This window comes from Dendrobates tinctorius, unplaced genomic scaffold, assembly GCF_039654945.1.
Source record: "Dendrobates tinctorius isolate UK_male_01 unplaced genomic scaffold, ASM3965494v1 ptg000070l, whole genome shotgun sequence".
Classification (NCBI taxonomy): domain Eukaryota; kingdom Metazoa; phylum Chordata; class Amphibia; order Anura; family Dendrobatidae; genus Dendrobates; species Dendrobates tinctorius.
In genome coordinates, this window is record NW_027361738.1 from 75,122,723 (window position 1) to 75,139,384 (window position 16,662).

Consider the following 16,662-nt stretch of genomic DNA (forward strand, 5'->3'; position numbering starts at 1 on the left):
GGTTAACCCCATAGATGGGAGGATGGATGGGCAGATGTTCCTCCATCTATACTGACATAAGGAATCACTGATACATTTAATGTGGTCGATGCATTCTTTGGAACTCAGATCGGAATCCTTAAAGGGACATACGTGTCTATTTTTTATACTTATTTGGGTTATCTGGGTGCATTGTTTGCTTTTGTGTCTTAAAGATGTTGATTATGGAGGCACGGATTATGTCACGCCCCGCAGGCAGCCGTGTACTTTCCTTAAGGTAATTTTTGCTCCCATCCCCCCTTTTTTCAATGCAAACAAATGAAGCCAAGGAAGCGCTTGTCTGCTGTGACATGGGAATCAGCATTGCATAGAGGGTTGTCTATACTACCCATCTTTATTAGGAGAAGGAAAAATAATATTAACACTTGTTTTTACAGTGTCAAAGCATTATATTTTTTAAAGAAGACCTTGCACTAGATTTTTTTTTTAATTTAAACCGAGTACTTCCTCCAATTGCCGCAGCTCTTCTGATTCTGGAACAGTTTTTCTTTTTCTTCTGAGCATTTCCATTCCAAAGTTATCCCCTCCGGAAACAAAGATGCAAAATTTCCCTTCAGCCAACTGGGCGTAGACCACAAAACCTTTCTGTGGGCGCAGCCATATTTCGATTGGCCAGGAGAAAAATCAAATGCCCATGGGAAGTTCTGTGGTACACGCCCAGTCACGAGAAGGGACATTTTGCATCTTTTTCATCTTTTTAATCCCAGAGGGCATATCTTTGGAACAGAGGAGCACAGAATAAAAAAGAAAAACTGTTTCAAAATCAGTGGAGCAGCAAGAACTGGAGAAGGTGCTGAGCTTAAATAAAAAAAAAATAAAAACAAAAAATCCAGAGAAAGGTCCTTTTTTCTTACCAGGCTATTTTATAACATTTTCCATTTGAATTTTCTTTTTAAATTTATTTAACATAGGAGGTTATGGGGAGTGTACTTTGCATTGAATCCATGTAGGACAGATCCATAGCATGAGCTGCTATGGTAAATGGATGTTAAAATGAAATATTAGCCCTCCAGTACAAAAAAATCCTTCTCCCTAATTGTGAGCACATATGGTCTCTGATTGGTAAGGGGGTGATAACAAGAAGAAAAGTTCTTATTTGATCCTCCCAAGTTTCGCCGATTGGTAAGGGGATGATAAAAAGAGAAAAAGTTCTTGTTTCACTCTGCCAGGGGTCACTCAAGACTCTAGAAGCTGTGATAGATTGGTATTTTTTGTCCTGCTAAAACTTGTAGCTTTCCTACACAGAACCATAAAAAAATGTAAAAAAAAAAAAATTTTGCACCCGGCTCCCTTATTTCGAGCAGGCTCTGCACCTCAAATTTTGCAACTGGAGCGTTGATGCTAGTATCATGAAACTAATCAACAAGGATTTTATGTGTAAAATGGATAAAAGCCAATTATCTCTGTACGACAGGCTCAGCAATAACCCCACGATGTGTAAAATTACCTGATCACCTGTGAAATTGTGAATGTACGTCATCTCAGTAGAGTCAATGATGGTGACCTGGAAAAAGAGATGGTGGTCGATCAGTCTGGATATATGGGGTCAGTATAATTTGAGAGCTTATTTATCAAAGTTTAACAGCAAGTTTTTTGGTGTACAATTGATTGAAATATCTCAAAATTTTGCACAACAGATAGTTGCGTAAAAAAAAAAGATGACTTCTGTCATTCTTACATCAATGTTGGAAAGTTCTGCCTATGTTTAAAAAAAAAAGGTGCAGCTGAACGGGGAGGCAGCATTGGCAAAGCCATCATAATTTATGGCATAAAAGTGTTGCAAATTAGCACAGAACTGTTTCATCAGTACATCTCTCAATACATTTGGTGCTGACCAACATACATCAATTTCTCACCATTTTCAAGATTTTGACCTGATCATCTGCTGCTTACAGTAGCATGTAAAAGTTCTGGCACCCCAGGTCAAAATTACTGGTATTATGAACAGTTAAGCAAGTTGAAGATGAAATGATCTTTAACAGGCCTAAAGATAAAGATGACTCATTTCCTTTTGTATTTTAGAAAAAATATATATATATATATTTAGTTTTTTTTGTGTGGTTAGTAACTAGTAGCACCCCCTTTTGCAAGTGTCACAGCTTGTAAACACTTTTTGTAGCCAGCCAGGAGTCTTTCAATTCTTGTTTGAAGGATTTTCATCCATTCTTCCTTGGAGAATTCTTCCAGGTCTGTGTGATTCCTTGGTCGCCTTCCATCTTCTGTTATTTTGAGGTCTGGCCACAGATTTTCAATGATGTTCAGATCAGGGGACTCTGAGGGCCATTGTAAAACCTTCAGCTTGCGCCATTTGAGGTCGTCCATTGTGGATTGTGACTTACGCTTAGGATCATTATCCATTTGTAGAAGCCATTCTCTTCCTCTTTTCAACTTCAACTGTTTTACAGATGGTGTTATGTTTGCATCACAAATTTGTTGAAATTTCATTGAATTTATTTTTCCCTCTACCTGTGAAATGTTCCCCGTGCCATTTTCTACAACACAACCCCAAAGCATGATTGATCCACCCCCATGCTTAATGGTTGGTGAGATGTTCTTTTCCTGAAATTCTGTGCCCATTTTTCTCCACATGTCATTGGTCAATGTGGCCAAATAATTTTATTTTAAGCTCATTGGTCCTCAGGACGTGTTTCCAAAATGCATCATGATTGCTTAGATGTTCTTTTGCATACTTCTAAAGCGGAATTTTATGGTGAGGACGCAAAAGAGGTTTTCTTCTGATGACTCTTCCATGAAAGCCATATTTGTGCAGGTAACTCTGAACAGTAGAGCAATGTACCACAACTTCAGAGTCTGCTAAATATTTCTGAAGGTCTTTTGCAGTCAAGCGGGGGTTCTGATTTGCCTCTCTAGCAATCCTATGAACAGCTCTCACTGAAATTTTGCTTGGTCCTCCAGACCTTATCTTGACCGCCACTGTTATGGATAACTGCCATTTCTTCATTACATTTCGAACGGAGGAAAGGGCAATTTGAAAACATTTTGCTATCTTCTTATAGCCTTCTCCTACTTTGTGGCCCTCCACCATTTTCAGTTTCAAAGTGTTAGGCAGCTGCTTAGAAGAACCCATGGCTGATGTTTTTGGGCACAAAGCTAGAGGAGTCTGAGTTTTTATAAAGCTGGGAAATTTGCATCACCTGGCCTTTCTTAATGATGTTGGTGAACAAGCCATAACCCTGACAGGCTAATTAAGGTCTGAAACCTTGGTCAAAGTTATCTGAGCATAGAAATCTCCAAGGGTGCCCAAACTTGTGCATCGGCCCATTTTCCTTTTTGTAGTTTTTAAAATGTAAAAAAATGACAAAATATATATTTTTTCCCCTAAAATACAAAGGAAATCTTTAAATCATGTTTAAGGTTAGCCCTTTAATAAATCATTTCATCTTCAACTTGCTTAACTGTTCGCAATAACAGTAATTTTGACCAGGGGTGCCCAAAGTTTTACATGCCACTGTACACAGCTGAACTGTTTGTTACAAATGAGAGGTTTATATCCAACCCCTTTAAAGGAAATGTGTCAGCAGGTTTTTGCTATTTATTCTGAGAGCAGCATAATATAGAGCACTAGACTCTGATTCCAGCGATGTGTCACTTATCAGGCTGTGTGTTGAAGTTTCAATACAGTGTTTTATCAGCAACAAATTATCACTGCAGGACTAGGTCTCACATGCAGGCCAGCCAGGTTAATCTGTGTAACCCCGCCTCCACCACTGATTGGAAGCTTGCTAACAATGCATAATGTAGACCAATCAGTGATATGGGCGGGGTTATACACAGCTCAGCATTTTGAGTACTGCTGCATCTGCAGCACAGAAAATGGGGATTCTATCAAAACTCCACCAAGCAGTCCAGTAAAAGATACATCATTAGAATCAGGGTCTCTGGCGTTATATAATGCTGCTCTCTGAACGCAAAAAGAAGAGATATTGATAACCGTAAGGAGTTAAAACACAAATATACTACAAAGTTTTAGAACTGATTACTCTACAATTAATAATAAACTATTTTAATAATAAAACAAAAAAAAGTAATTTGCTTCAATAATTGATAATAATGGTAACAAGTAAAAAAAACCATAATGTTGTTTACATGAAGAACCAATTAGACATACATATCCATAGTTCTGCTCGCCTCTTGGGATTCCAGCCACCAACTCTGTAGACAGAATAAAATGAAAACAGCAGATAAAGAAGTGAAAGCTTAACTAAGGAATGGACATCTGCAGGTAGTGGCCGGACTTCATATTTAGCTGGTTATACACCAGACTTTATTCTTTACAAGCAAAGAGACCAAAACATTTTAGTGAAATCAAAAAAACATAATACGTAGCATGCGGTACAGATTCATAACTTTAGGTAGGCAGCTACAGGGATCAGGAGTTAATGGACAAGAAAGTGTTCATAGACTATTACAGGAAAATATGTAGCCTCGCTCTTTGTGTTTTCTGGTATCTACAGTACTATGGAACTGTCATCTGATAATAAAATACTTGCGGGAATTCTGTCACAGTCTGTACAGTAAAGTCAATAATTGATGTGCAGAAATCAGGAAATGTCGGCTTATTAAATGTGCTATAATGTGTGCTCTAAGTCGTAGGATACGGAATACAGGTCGTCTCCTGGAAACACAGAACGGCATGAGAGATGCATAGAGAGGCTTATCTTGTTTTTTGATTACGGCAGTACCATAGAGCAGCTACAGAGCTACAACTGTCACCAATCTATATATTTAATTGCCTTAAATTGTCCGTCATCCACTTCCGTCTGGATGGCCCTGAATCCCACAATCCACCGTGCCGGACGGGAAGTACGCCAACCGTCATATTGGAATACCCAAGTGATGCTGCTCGGATCCAGGCCACCGCTGCGATCCAGGCCACCGCTGCGATCCTGACCGCCGCTGCGATCCCGACCACCGCTTGAATCCCGGCCGCTGCTTGGATCCCAGCCGACGCTCGGATCCCGGCTGCCGTTCAGATTCCAGCCGCCGCCGCGATCCCGGCCGCTGCGATCCCGGCCACTGCGCATGCTTGAACTCAGTTGCTCTGTTTATTTGTGAACTGCAGAAAACATGAAGAAGGAGCAGCATCCTTTCCAGGTGAAGAAAAATCTTTAGCTTTATTCTACAACGTTTCGACCATGACATGGTCTTTATCAAGTATGGTCGAAACGTTGTATTTATTGATGGCAGAATAAAGCTAAAGATTTTTCTTCACCTGGAATGGATGCTGCTCATTCTTCATGTTTTCTGTGAGTCGCTGATCCAGTTGGGTCCTGGGATCTTTGGAGCGTGCATTCCACTTATCCATCTGTCATTGCTGTAACGCGCCTGCCAGCAGACTCTGCATTGGTGTACATAAAAAAGGACTCTGAATCGGTTGCACGTTACAGCCTGTCACTGGCCCTAAAACATACACATTACCGCGTGTCGCTGGACCACTGGACCTAAAATAATACACTCTGTGCATAAATATTTCATATTGTAAGGTGATCACTGGGGATGTATGTGTCATCCAGTTTGTAAAACTTAGCAATATAAACCCAGATTTAATGCTCCAGTGTCACAGGTGCTGAGAGACTTAAATTAACCTTAACAGGGCTGGGTCTTTTGTGAACAGCTAAAGAGATGGGTGGGATGGCTGCTCGCCATATCTCCACCTCAGGGTGTGGTCCATAAAGATAAATAGATATCAAATATCTATATATATAATTGCCTTAAATTGTCAGTCATCCACTTCCGTCTGGATGTCCTCGAATCCCACAATCCATTGCGCCGCACTGGAAGTATGCCGACTGCCATATTCGAACACCCAAGTGATGGGTATTCCAATATGGCACCCGCTGGTGGTACCAGGCCCTTGCGCAGTACCACCAGCGGTACCCCCACCACTGGACACCCGCCGCCGAACCCCCGCTGACCAACCCGCGCTGCAGGACACCCGCCGCCGGGACCCCCGCCACAGGACACCCGCCGCATCCCATCTCCAGCACAGGCCGCAAACCACCGTCTTTCATGCCGGCTGTGACTGCACGGAGGTGGGTGGGCAGGCAGCTGCGGGACACACACACACGTACTCACACACATGTACACAGACACGTACTCACACACACACGTACTCACATACACACACACACGCGCACACATGTACACACACATCGGGCACACCTCTAGTTTAGCTATAACCCGCAATGCTATGTGTAGCAAGGAAATCGTTTAGCCCTTTTTTAAAATCAGTTATAGTGTCGACCAGTTATCGGATATTAATACATTTCCCTCTGATAATAAAGAGATGACTTTTCTGATATTGTCTCAATCTACACAGTAAGGTCAACAAGTGAGGTTCATAAAAAATTTGGAAATGTCAGCTTATTGTATGTGTTGTAAGATGTGCTAAGTGGGAGGATATGGAATACAGCTCTTCTCCAGGAGAAATAGAGCGACATGAGAGGAGCATAGAGAGATTTACTCTGCTTTCTGGTTACTGCAGTACCATAGAGCAGTTATCTGATCTTAATACATTATCCTTTGATGATTACGAGATGACTCTGCTGATATAGCCTCAATCTATTCACTAAAGCCAAGTGAGCTTCAGAAATTAGGAAATGCCAGCTTATTGTGGATCTTCTAGTGGCCAGTGTTCTAATGGTTGCTTGTCTTTAAAAGGCTGCAGTCGGACACGCATCGGATGACATCTTGTTGCAGTCAACTGAGTACTTCAGCCTATCACAGGACTCAGCAGACAGGTGAATGAAGAGCAGGATGTCAGAACTTTATTATTTATGTCCTAATGTTTAAAAGTATATGTTCATTCATATGAAAAAAACACAAAAAAGTAAAAAAAACAACTATATTTATAATAAAAAAACAGATATTTTCTTTAAAAATTGCATAAAAAAATTAGTATAATTTACAGTATTATAGGACTCAATATTTCAAGCAAAGATCTGGATTTCTATCTGGACCTGGAAATGCACAATAACATTGATTTTATTACGTTCTGTATGAGACTCTTTATATGGGATACCGCACAGTAGCATCTGTGATTCTAATGACCAATATGCATTACAGCACTAACTGGGAATAGTGCTGCGTTATAATCACGGCGTGCGGTCACGTTCTGCTGGGATCCAGTGACTGACCAATCTGACGAACTTGCTCAGACTCGCTAGCAAAACCTGGTTGTAATACACAACACAACCACTAGGTTTCCCTATACAGACACATACAGCAAAAACATCTCCCAACAGAGTATCACAATTTTTTTTTTTTCCAAAGATGGCCGTCTCACATCACTCATCTCAGGATACACTGACTGAAGAAGAAAGGTAAGAAAAAACACCTGTCCTCTTTCGGTTAAATGGCTCATCCAGCTGTAGGCTAATCACTTGGTCCCTGGCTGTTAGGACCTCTAAGAATCAGCTATAATCTGTGGGAGGCCCAGACAGCACTCATTCAATTCTCCTACAGTGCCACCCCAGGTGAAAGGGAGCATCTACCTTGAGTCCTCCAAACCAGAGATACTTTTTGCACCAGTTATCCATTTTGACTACTAGGATGCAGATGAGGAGATCACGTCTATTAACCCATTATTCTTTATTACAGTACTTTTTTTTTTAAAAGTGTCTTTGAAACAAGGCCAACCACTTTAAGCATCTAACACATACTTGGATAATCTCTGACTTTTAATAATACCATTGGTCTAAAATATCATGGCAATAACTAGATCAATCTGACATTTTGAATTATTCCTTTTTTTGTTGATCACCGGGTTCTTGACTGTTAGGATGAGCTCTAATTCATTTTTCCTGCAGCGCCCCCACAGGAGAAGTCGAGCAAAGGTCCTCCAAGTCGAAAATTAATTTTGCAGTTACTAGGACTCACCTCTATAAATAATCTTTTTTTTTTCCTGATAATTGGATGATTGTGGACTTTTCGGGGGGGGGGGGAGAAAAATGGAAAAGCGTATGGGTATCATAAAAAAACTGTAAGACATAGAAGAATATCACATGTCTTGACAATGCGCTGATAGAACTACTGTTTTGATATACATCCTACTGGTTTCCTTACGGCACTGCCCTTATGATGCAGTTCAGAATAACTTTGTCATCTGACGAGCCGAAAGCAAAGCGCTCCTGAGGACGGCTGGTCTAAAGGAAGTCTATTTCCAAAACACACTCAATCAATGTGATCTCCCATCAGAAACAGCTTGTTACAGGGTGGAAGTGGCAGGAGTGGAGCCTTTCATCTACTGAGTAAGACTTCGAGTACAGGCAGGTTCTTCTACAGCTGGTTCCTGTTATAGTCGTTCCTGCCTCTCTGTCTACATGTTCTGACTCAAAACCCCAAAGCCTGCACCCAGAGACCCTACAACCGAAAAAACGTAACATCTCACTTACCCCTAACTTCAATTTTTTAAACCGATATATCGGAAGGTGGAGACCTTCATTCACCCTATAGATGAAATCCGCTGAGGAATATGTCCATCGGTGGTAATGTAAGAGTTTAGAAACTTTTATTCTTCTACTAAACAGTATGACGTGGCTTATTGCCCCCAAGAAGATTTGACCTGACCCTATAGTGTTAGGCTATGTTCACACGTTGCATTTTTTTTTTTAATGCAAACTAAAAGCTGCTTTTTAGGCTACATGCCCATGTGATGAGATTTTGGATGAGTTTTTGACTCTGTGTACTTAATTTATTTTACTTATTGGGTGCAGAAAATCTGAATCATCAAAAAAATCACCAAAAACTCAACATGGGAACGCAGCCTTACAGTACCAGCAAAAGCCATGAGATTTCAGAAATCTCCTGCTGACTGAATTGTATAAATGCTGCGTTTTTGAAAACTGGAGCGTGTCAATTCTTTTCAGTGTTTTTGCAGCATTTTTATACTTATTAAAAAAAACAATGAAAAAGAGCAAAAAACGCAACATAGCCTTAGGGTATGTGCACACATTGCGGATTCGTGTGCAGATTTTTCTGCGCAGAATCTGCAGAATCCGCAGTTCAAAATGCCTGCGTTTTACCTGCAGATTTAGTGCGGATTCCACCTGCGTTTTTACACCTGCCGATTCCCATAATGGAATAGGTGTAAAAACACTGCAGAATCCGCACAAAGAATTGACATGCTGCAGAAAAAAAAACGTTTCTGCGCAGAATTTTCCGCAGCATGTGCACAGCGGTTTTTGTTTTCCATAGGATAACGTGGTACTGTACACCGCATGGGAAACTGCTGCGGATCAGCAGGGCCAAATCCGCTGTGGATCCACAGAAGAATCCACAACATGTGCACATACCCTTATGATGCCCTAAAAATACCCGTTTAAAAATTTTTTTTTTTTTTTTAGTAGTCCTAAAATTTTGGTAAAATATTGTCCCAAAATAGGAATGCAAAAATTATAAACTGATGGCACATCTCAAGATTATGCCATCACTTTAGGATCGGAAGGGAACCCCCCACCGAACCTGAGTATGTATGAAAGTTTTTATTGCCTTTTATGATTTTTTTTGTACATTTTTTAAGTGCTAAACATTTTGCTCTCAAGGGAGAAAAACTGTAGAAAAAAAAGCTGCAAGAATTGATCTGATGCGATTGTTTAAAAAGGTAAACAAACAAAGTTTTCTGTCCAAAACTGCGTAGAATAAAATGCATTAAAAAAATGCTACAACCCCTAAAAATGCCCCTACAGACAAACTGTAGTGATTGCTGCACTATTTGGTTTTACAGGCTGTAGAATGAGTTAAGTGAGAATCCATCAGTGAACTTATTCTGGGGAGTTTGTAATTCTTTTAACTTTAATCTTTTTTTCTGAGCTCCTCCCAGCTCACTTTGATGTGGTCTGTGGTCATAATCCAGCAGAGAGAAGCTCAGGAAAAAAAAGACATACAAGAGTTCTAAACTTTCCAGACAGAAAGGTTTCTCAGAAAACTCATTCTGCAACCAGCAAGACAGTGCAACACAGAGGCAGTAGAAGGCAAACAGTGTCAAATTCTCAATAAAACCCAACTGCAATAATGATTAATGTATTTAATTAAAAAATATATATATAAAAAAAAAGGCAGCCATGCTCTACAAATTGGACCACCGCGGTGATAATGTAAGATTTCCTAATAGTGTGATGTCACCAAAGGTCCTAACCTCGCAATAGAAACCCTGACAGAGTGGGGAGCCTGGACAATTGCCCAGATTGGTCGCCCCAACACTTGACTTTAGTAACTAGGGCTTATTTTTGGATTAGGGCTTATATTTCAAAAATCCTGTAAAATCATGCTGGGGCTTCTTTTTCTAGGTAGGTCTTATTTTTGGGGAAACACAGTAGTTTGTTTAAAAAAAAAAAAAAAATAGGCTCCCCGTAAACATTATTTATTCCAAATAATGTAAAACATCCCAGAGCGACAAATTTCAGGAGTCAACCTGGCACGCGAGGATATCATGGATAATGTATCACTTATGATATGCATTTTTAACGTTTTAAAGGTCCAGGCTGTGTTTTTTCATTTGCAGCCATTAGTTTGCAGACTTCTATACTACTGAGACCCAAGTTCCCAGAGTCATCATCGGATCGGGAAGACACACGCTGCAATCTACGCTCTGCTTCCACCAGTAATGGCACCCATCCTTTAATATTTAATAGTCTCGCAGTTAACCAGAGGCACATTACTGACAATGATGAACGCTTGATAAAGAGCTGCCTCCTCTTACGAGAACCCTAATGCACCCAGGTCTGCGGTCTGAGGTTAGTCCATTACCTTGCTCAGAATCGCCTGTAAATTCTCCTACAGCCACTGAGTAACCTGTTAAGAAAGAAATAAAGAGATATAATGTGCAATCAATTCTGTATCCAGGCACTTGTCACAGCAGAAGTCGGGATTCACGACCCGTCCATTATAAAACGGTACATAAAACATAGAGGGCATCGGGTATACGGACACTGACGCCTCGCCATCCAATGTCTCGTAATTGATCACACTATCTATACATTTTTTACTAATTTTTAGATTACATATATTATTATGATTGTGGATTTTTGTTTTATTATTTTTTTTAAGGGGGTAGCCGTCCTGCTTGGGATGGGATTACCAGCATTTAGATATTTTCTTTACAGCAGCATGAATCATAGCTTAGATATGACGCATCGACTTGGGAGCGTTTTGTGGGCATGTTCTGTCATCTGTGCACGGAGAGGGGGGAGGAGGTGAGCTGCGACATCACCTATAATGAGTGAGGGGTCTAGTTTTATCTATACATAGTAGAGTTGGTGGGAATTAAAGTCAAACTTCTTTTTAAGAACTTTGGAGATTTGTTTTTTTTTTTTTTTTTACATTTTATATATTTCAGTCTATATTGAAAAAAAACAATTACTGAAATCTTGCAGTTTTCTCTCTGGACAAACCTCAAAATAGGCCAACACTTCCTGTTCTGTATCGATCACTTCACTTTTCAATGCCCTTATATTAGAGATGGCGCAAACTGAATTGCAAAACTCGTTCCATCGGCCACATAGGTAATCTATGGCCACTGAACAGGAGACTCTGGGACTAAAAGATAACTTAATGGATGCTAAAAATGGATGCCTAACTACAAGAGGTAAGAACAGGGACGCAACAATCGCACTCACAGGGGGTGCATGTTGGAGGGGGACCGAACAACACCAGCGCCTATTCCACCTGGATGTGCTTCCTTGGACGCACATTCAACTGAAGTGTTGTGTGGCACAGAGACCCAACAGTTCCCTGCACCACAATACAGAGACCAGCAGCAGACGTTGGCTTGCAAGTCACAGGTGGTGCATGACAGTGATGTCATACATTGTCTGTTGTCACACACGTGGATTGTGGACCCACTGTGTCACGGCTGGGCTTACCCAGGAGGGGCGTAGCTAGGCAGCTTCCTTGTTTTCGCTGGAGATTCTGATGGTGGCATTAGGCTTGTACTGCAGATAGTATAACCACTCCTAGGCAGTTCCCGGGACTGAAGCAGCTGATCCCCAAGGGTCAGGATAACCATTGCAGACATGGACTTGAAGTCACTGGCAGGACAGGCTTCGTGACATATTGCGACAAAACAGATTCAGGTACCGCCAGAGCGGATTCAGATTCAGGCACCGCCAGAGCCGATTCAGATTCAGGTACCACCAGAGCGGCTTTAGGTTCAGGTACCTCCGGAGCGGTTTCGACAATTGATTCAGGTTCTAATGGGACAAGTACTGGTAATATAGGATTCATCCACAGGGAACTGACAACATACAGGTGCACAAACACAAGTAGAGAACTACAGGGGTTGCTCAGGCACCTCCCAACTAGGGACGGTCCTTATTAGCCAAATTCCTCCCAGTTAGTGCCTGGGGGCATTTCCAAAGTGCTCGCACTGCCCCTTTAAGAATTGTGGAACGCACACCTGCACTAGGCGTGCTACTGGGAGACCTGCGCTTCGTATGCAGGCCCAGAACAACAGAATACTGCAGGAGAGGACAGAGACACCGCCGAGCAGCCGGGATGGTGAGTATATCGGAATCCCTGCTGGGAAGAGGGAAAAGGGCCATGCAGGGACGCCGACATTGGCGTTACACCTGTGCTAGTATGCTGAAGTCAGCTTCTGGCTTCTGTGCCGGCTATAGAAGAGGACGTCACGTGTTGTGGGAGAGGAGAAGCTAAGAAGAATATTTTTAAAATGTGTAGGTGAAGAACAAAAGACATTATTGCTGGAAGGGGCTCATGATAGGGGACCTTATGTTAGGAAGAGGCTCAGTATGGGTGTTGGCGGCAGATTAATCTCTGTACTGTCCAGCCTTTAACAGTGAATATATATTTATTAAGGAACAAAGATAACACAGCTTAAAACTGGTATTTCTTTTAGCTTAAGATCTTAGCATCTTTTCTGTCATCTTGGAAAGAGAAAGTAAAACTATGCTCCAGCTACACACACAGTGAGTGAACAGAAACTTCCTGGGGTTTTTTAACAGTGCTTTACTGGCAATATAATGCTATTGCTGGAGACGGAAACTCATGCACTATTAAATAGTACTAAATAGTAGATGATGAAATATATACAATAATAAATATTAGTCCAACAATGGGCTTATAAGATGGGGCCCAGGATAGAGGAGTGCATTATTATAGGAAGGGGCCAGGAGATGGATATTATTACTGGGAGGGGCCCAGGATGGGGGAAATTAAATGAGGAAGGGGCTCAGGATGTAGAACTTTATACCAGGAAGTGGCCCAGGATGGGGAACATTACCAAGAAGGGGTTCAGTATGGGGGACGTTGTTATAGGATTGGGGCAGCATTATCACAGAAAGGGGCCCAACAACGGGGGACATTATTACAAAAAGGGGTCTGGGATGGGGACATTAATTCAGTAAGGGACATTATTATAGGAAGGGGCCTAGTACAGGAAGAGGAGAGGATGGGGGACCTTATTACAGAAAGGGGCCCAGGATGGGGGACAAAATTAAAAGAACATGTTAAACCATATGTAAATTGTTAAATGCAATTAAAACAAGGGGGATACACAAGAACTAGAACAGAAAAGGTGGACGAAGCCCTTCAAGCAAAACGCGCGTCGGACATTAATGTGGTTTATCATTGTGCATTTATCATGGCTGGAATTCCGCTATACTGAATACACCCTTACACCTTGAAGTATGCTTCATGGTGTTCTCCTAATCACTTTGGATTTTACCTGGTTGCACTTGCACTTTACCTTATTTGCACTTTAACCATTTTTTCTAATCATACTGTTTTTTTCTCTATGGTTCCTGGCCATGGCATACATATATAGTTATGTTCTGATACTTTTTGGTACTATGTACTCCACATATATATAAAAGCTTCAGCCGATTATGCAATTTAGATTATATAGTAACATTATCGGTATATCCCGGTGTACCCATCTTTTCTGTTCTTGTTCTTCTGTACCCCCCTTGTTTTATTGCATTTAACAATTTACATAAGATTTAACATGTTCTTTTAATTTTGATTAAATGAAGATCTTTAGCCCTTTCCAGAAATGCTTGATCCTTTTTAGTGTTACTCTTTTGCATTTGCTTTTTGAGGCCAATACTTGGGATCCAGGAGATTGATGGAGTTAGATTCTATAATGCTACAAGGTCCCATACATCTGACCCACATGTAGGTGGGGGCCCATGTCCAAATTTTGCACTAGGGCCCATCGTACTCTAGTTACGTCACTGGGTAGAGATATGAAAGAAAAATGGCTGATATATCCATGAAACGCGGCATTCCATGAAAAATGTCGATTTTAGTACTTTTACAGATTATATAACACGAGCTGACACTGTACAGGAAGATTACGGTGCAGGCATAATCTTCTCATTATGGAAAAGTGGATGGTTGCAATTAGTTCTATTACAGTACATTATAAATGGCCACATCACAACAGGCCTCACATTATGCTCTAACAAATGAGAAAGCCTGGGGGTAAACAGTAGGTAGTGTATCATCTATGTACATATGGGGAGACAATTACCCCCGGAGAAATTTCCTTGTCAACCGGAACCGGCAAACAGTCAATGTGAACCACAAATTCTGATTACAAGCCAAGATCATGTAAACACATCCGAAACCATCAGGCCCATCGTCGAGAATCCAATGTTCGTGCCTTACGTAGCACCAGACGTGGAACATACGGATTTCTAGACTTGGTTACCATATGGAATAGAGCGAAGTATATTATACATTGCCCAATTTCTACCTTTAGTTCATATAATGGCCGGTTTATAAGCAGAGACATGACTGCCAGTGCGGTCCCGCCGGAAGCCAATATGACTACGCTGTTTAAAAATTACTTTGAAAAATGAAAAGGAAAGAACTACGGTGTTGATTATAGGAATGATACATGATTACTGCAATAATTATCCAATAGCATTTTTATTTTCTTAAAAAATGTCATAAATACATAGAATATACTTTGCTCCACTCTCAACTCCCAGAATGGGCCTCTATACCACAAGTTAAAAACTAAGGACACCCTTGCATTAGAATTTTTTATTCTTGTTCATTTGCATCCTAAATGCAAAAAATCAAGCAAATTTATAAAAAGTATTAATTGAAAATGTCCTAACATTTTGCTGGTGTAGAGTCTGTGTAACTTCTTTAACTAGCATGTTGTCCTGCTGAATCCAATGTAAATCAGACAGCACACTATTCTTGGCTGTGCTTCTCTCTACTTTCCCTCTACCTTCAATCGTGAAGATGGCCATACACACTAGGCTGAATGCACATATCCATGTTTCCCGGTCTGTGTTAGGACTGAGAGTCACAGACCGGTTGGGGGGGTCTCCAGACATATAAGAGGCTGTCAAGTTTAGGAGATGGTCCTAAACAAATCCAATGAAGATCTAATCCGACTCTTGTTAGGAAATATCATTCTGCCTGATCCTGTGGTTCTTGTGGGAGATACATAGTTGTCCTCTCTCCCTATTCAGTATATATGTACGATCATGTGTGTGAGGTCAGGATGAATAGTTGTCTTTGGTGTATGACTACCTGTAAAGACAGGCAATAGCGGAGATTATCACGATGTGTGGGCCGCGCTCATGAAAAGGATGAGATCTGAAGAGTGTAAGCCAGGTTTTTTTATTCACACCAACGCGTTTCATCGCAGAGCTGGCCCTTTCCGAAGGTAAAAAAAAAAAAATTGGAACATGCCCTATCTATGCGTGTTTGTCCCAAATGTTGTAAATGGTACATCAGACTGTGAAAAGGGAGGAAAGCATCCTAGTTATTAGGATCACACAGGCTGTAGATAGGGAAGAAAGCACTCACATGCTATTCTGTGGAAGGGGGGAGATTCATACACTTTTCAGCATCAGTGTGTCTCAATCCACAGGAGGAAGAGCAACATGGGATGTAGAAGAAGAAATAAGTCCAGGTTTAAGGCTCTGGGGATCCAGAATAAATTGGGATGGAGATGATGTAGTGACTTAGCAGGCTAATTTCAGGAGGCGCCCCTCGATAAAGCTGCCGCGAAACGCGCGTCGGGGTCCTTCCACCCGCATCTTGAGGTAATATGCACTGACCATCTTTATTCATTTTTTGCTGGGATATGTTTTTTAGGGATTTGCTGCTGCCTTATCTTGCACTAGCGCATACTAGCCATGTAGCTCCCTATTCATTCACATCTGTTTATGCTGAGTGATTTGTTTACAATACCACACTTCTGTGCAATGTTTAAGGGGATTTCATTATCTGTATGTTAATTGCATTATGCCTTAATTATCTTATATGCACATTTGTGCTCTTGCTTTATACCGATTAAGGAATACACTGGTATTTATTTAAATATATACCCCCTTTTTTATGCACTTACATTTGTTCCTTAGCATTGTTTCCAGCAATTTTTGCACACATTTTTGTACTTTTCTGTGCTTATTACCCTTGATGTGGTAATCTTTTGTAGTGCCCTCACTTTTACAATTATTGTGAATTTTATATTCATGTTTTAATCGTGTCCCAATAAAGATTATTACTTTTTAAGCATAGCTTCTTTTTTCTTTTTGGATAATTTCAGGAATGGTTTTACTTTTCAACCAAAGTGAGCTTAACATAACACTCCTCGGATGAGACCAAAGTCACTTAACC

The 16,662-nt window shown here is 40.9% G+C and overlaps 1 protein-coding gene across 1 annotated transcript in view; it reads right to left on the bottom strand.

Annotated features, from left to right (window-relative positions):
- ITGA8 (integrin subunit alpha 8) overlaps positions 1-16,662 on the bottom strand; it is a 213,250-nt gene that overhangs the window by 118,594 nt on the left and 77,994 nt on the right. The window contains exons 8-10 of the mRNA XM_073581939.1: positions 10,807-10,851; positions 4,169-4,212; positions 1,487-1,543 (exon numbers count right to left, since the gene is read on the bottom strand). Of these exons, the coding sequence (XP_073438040.1) occupies positions 1,487-1,543; positions 4,169-4,212; positions 10,807-10,851 (146 nt within the window). The remainder of the gene's footprint in view (positions 1-1,486; positions 1,544-4,168; positions 4,213-10,806; positions 10,852-16,662) is intronic.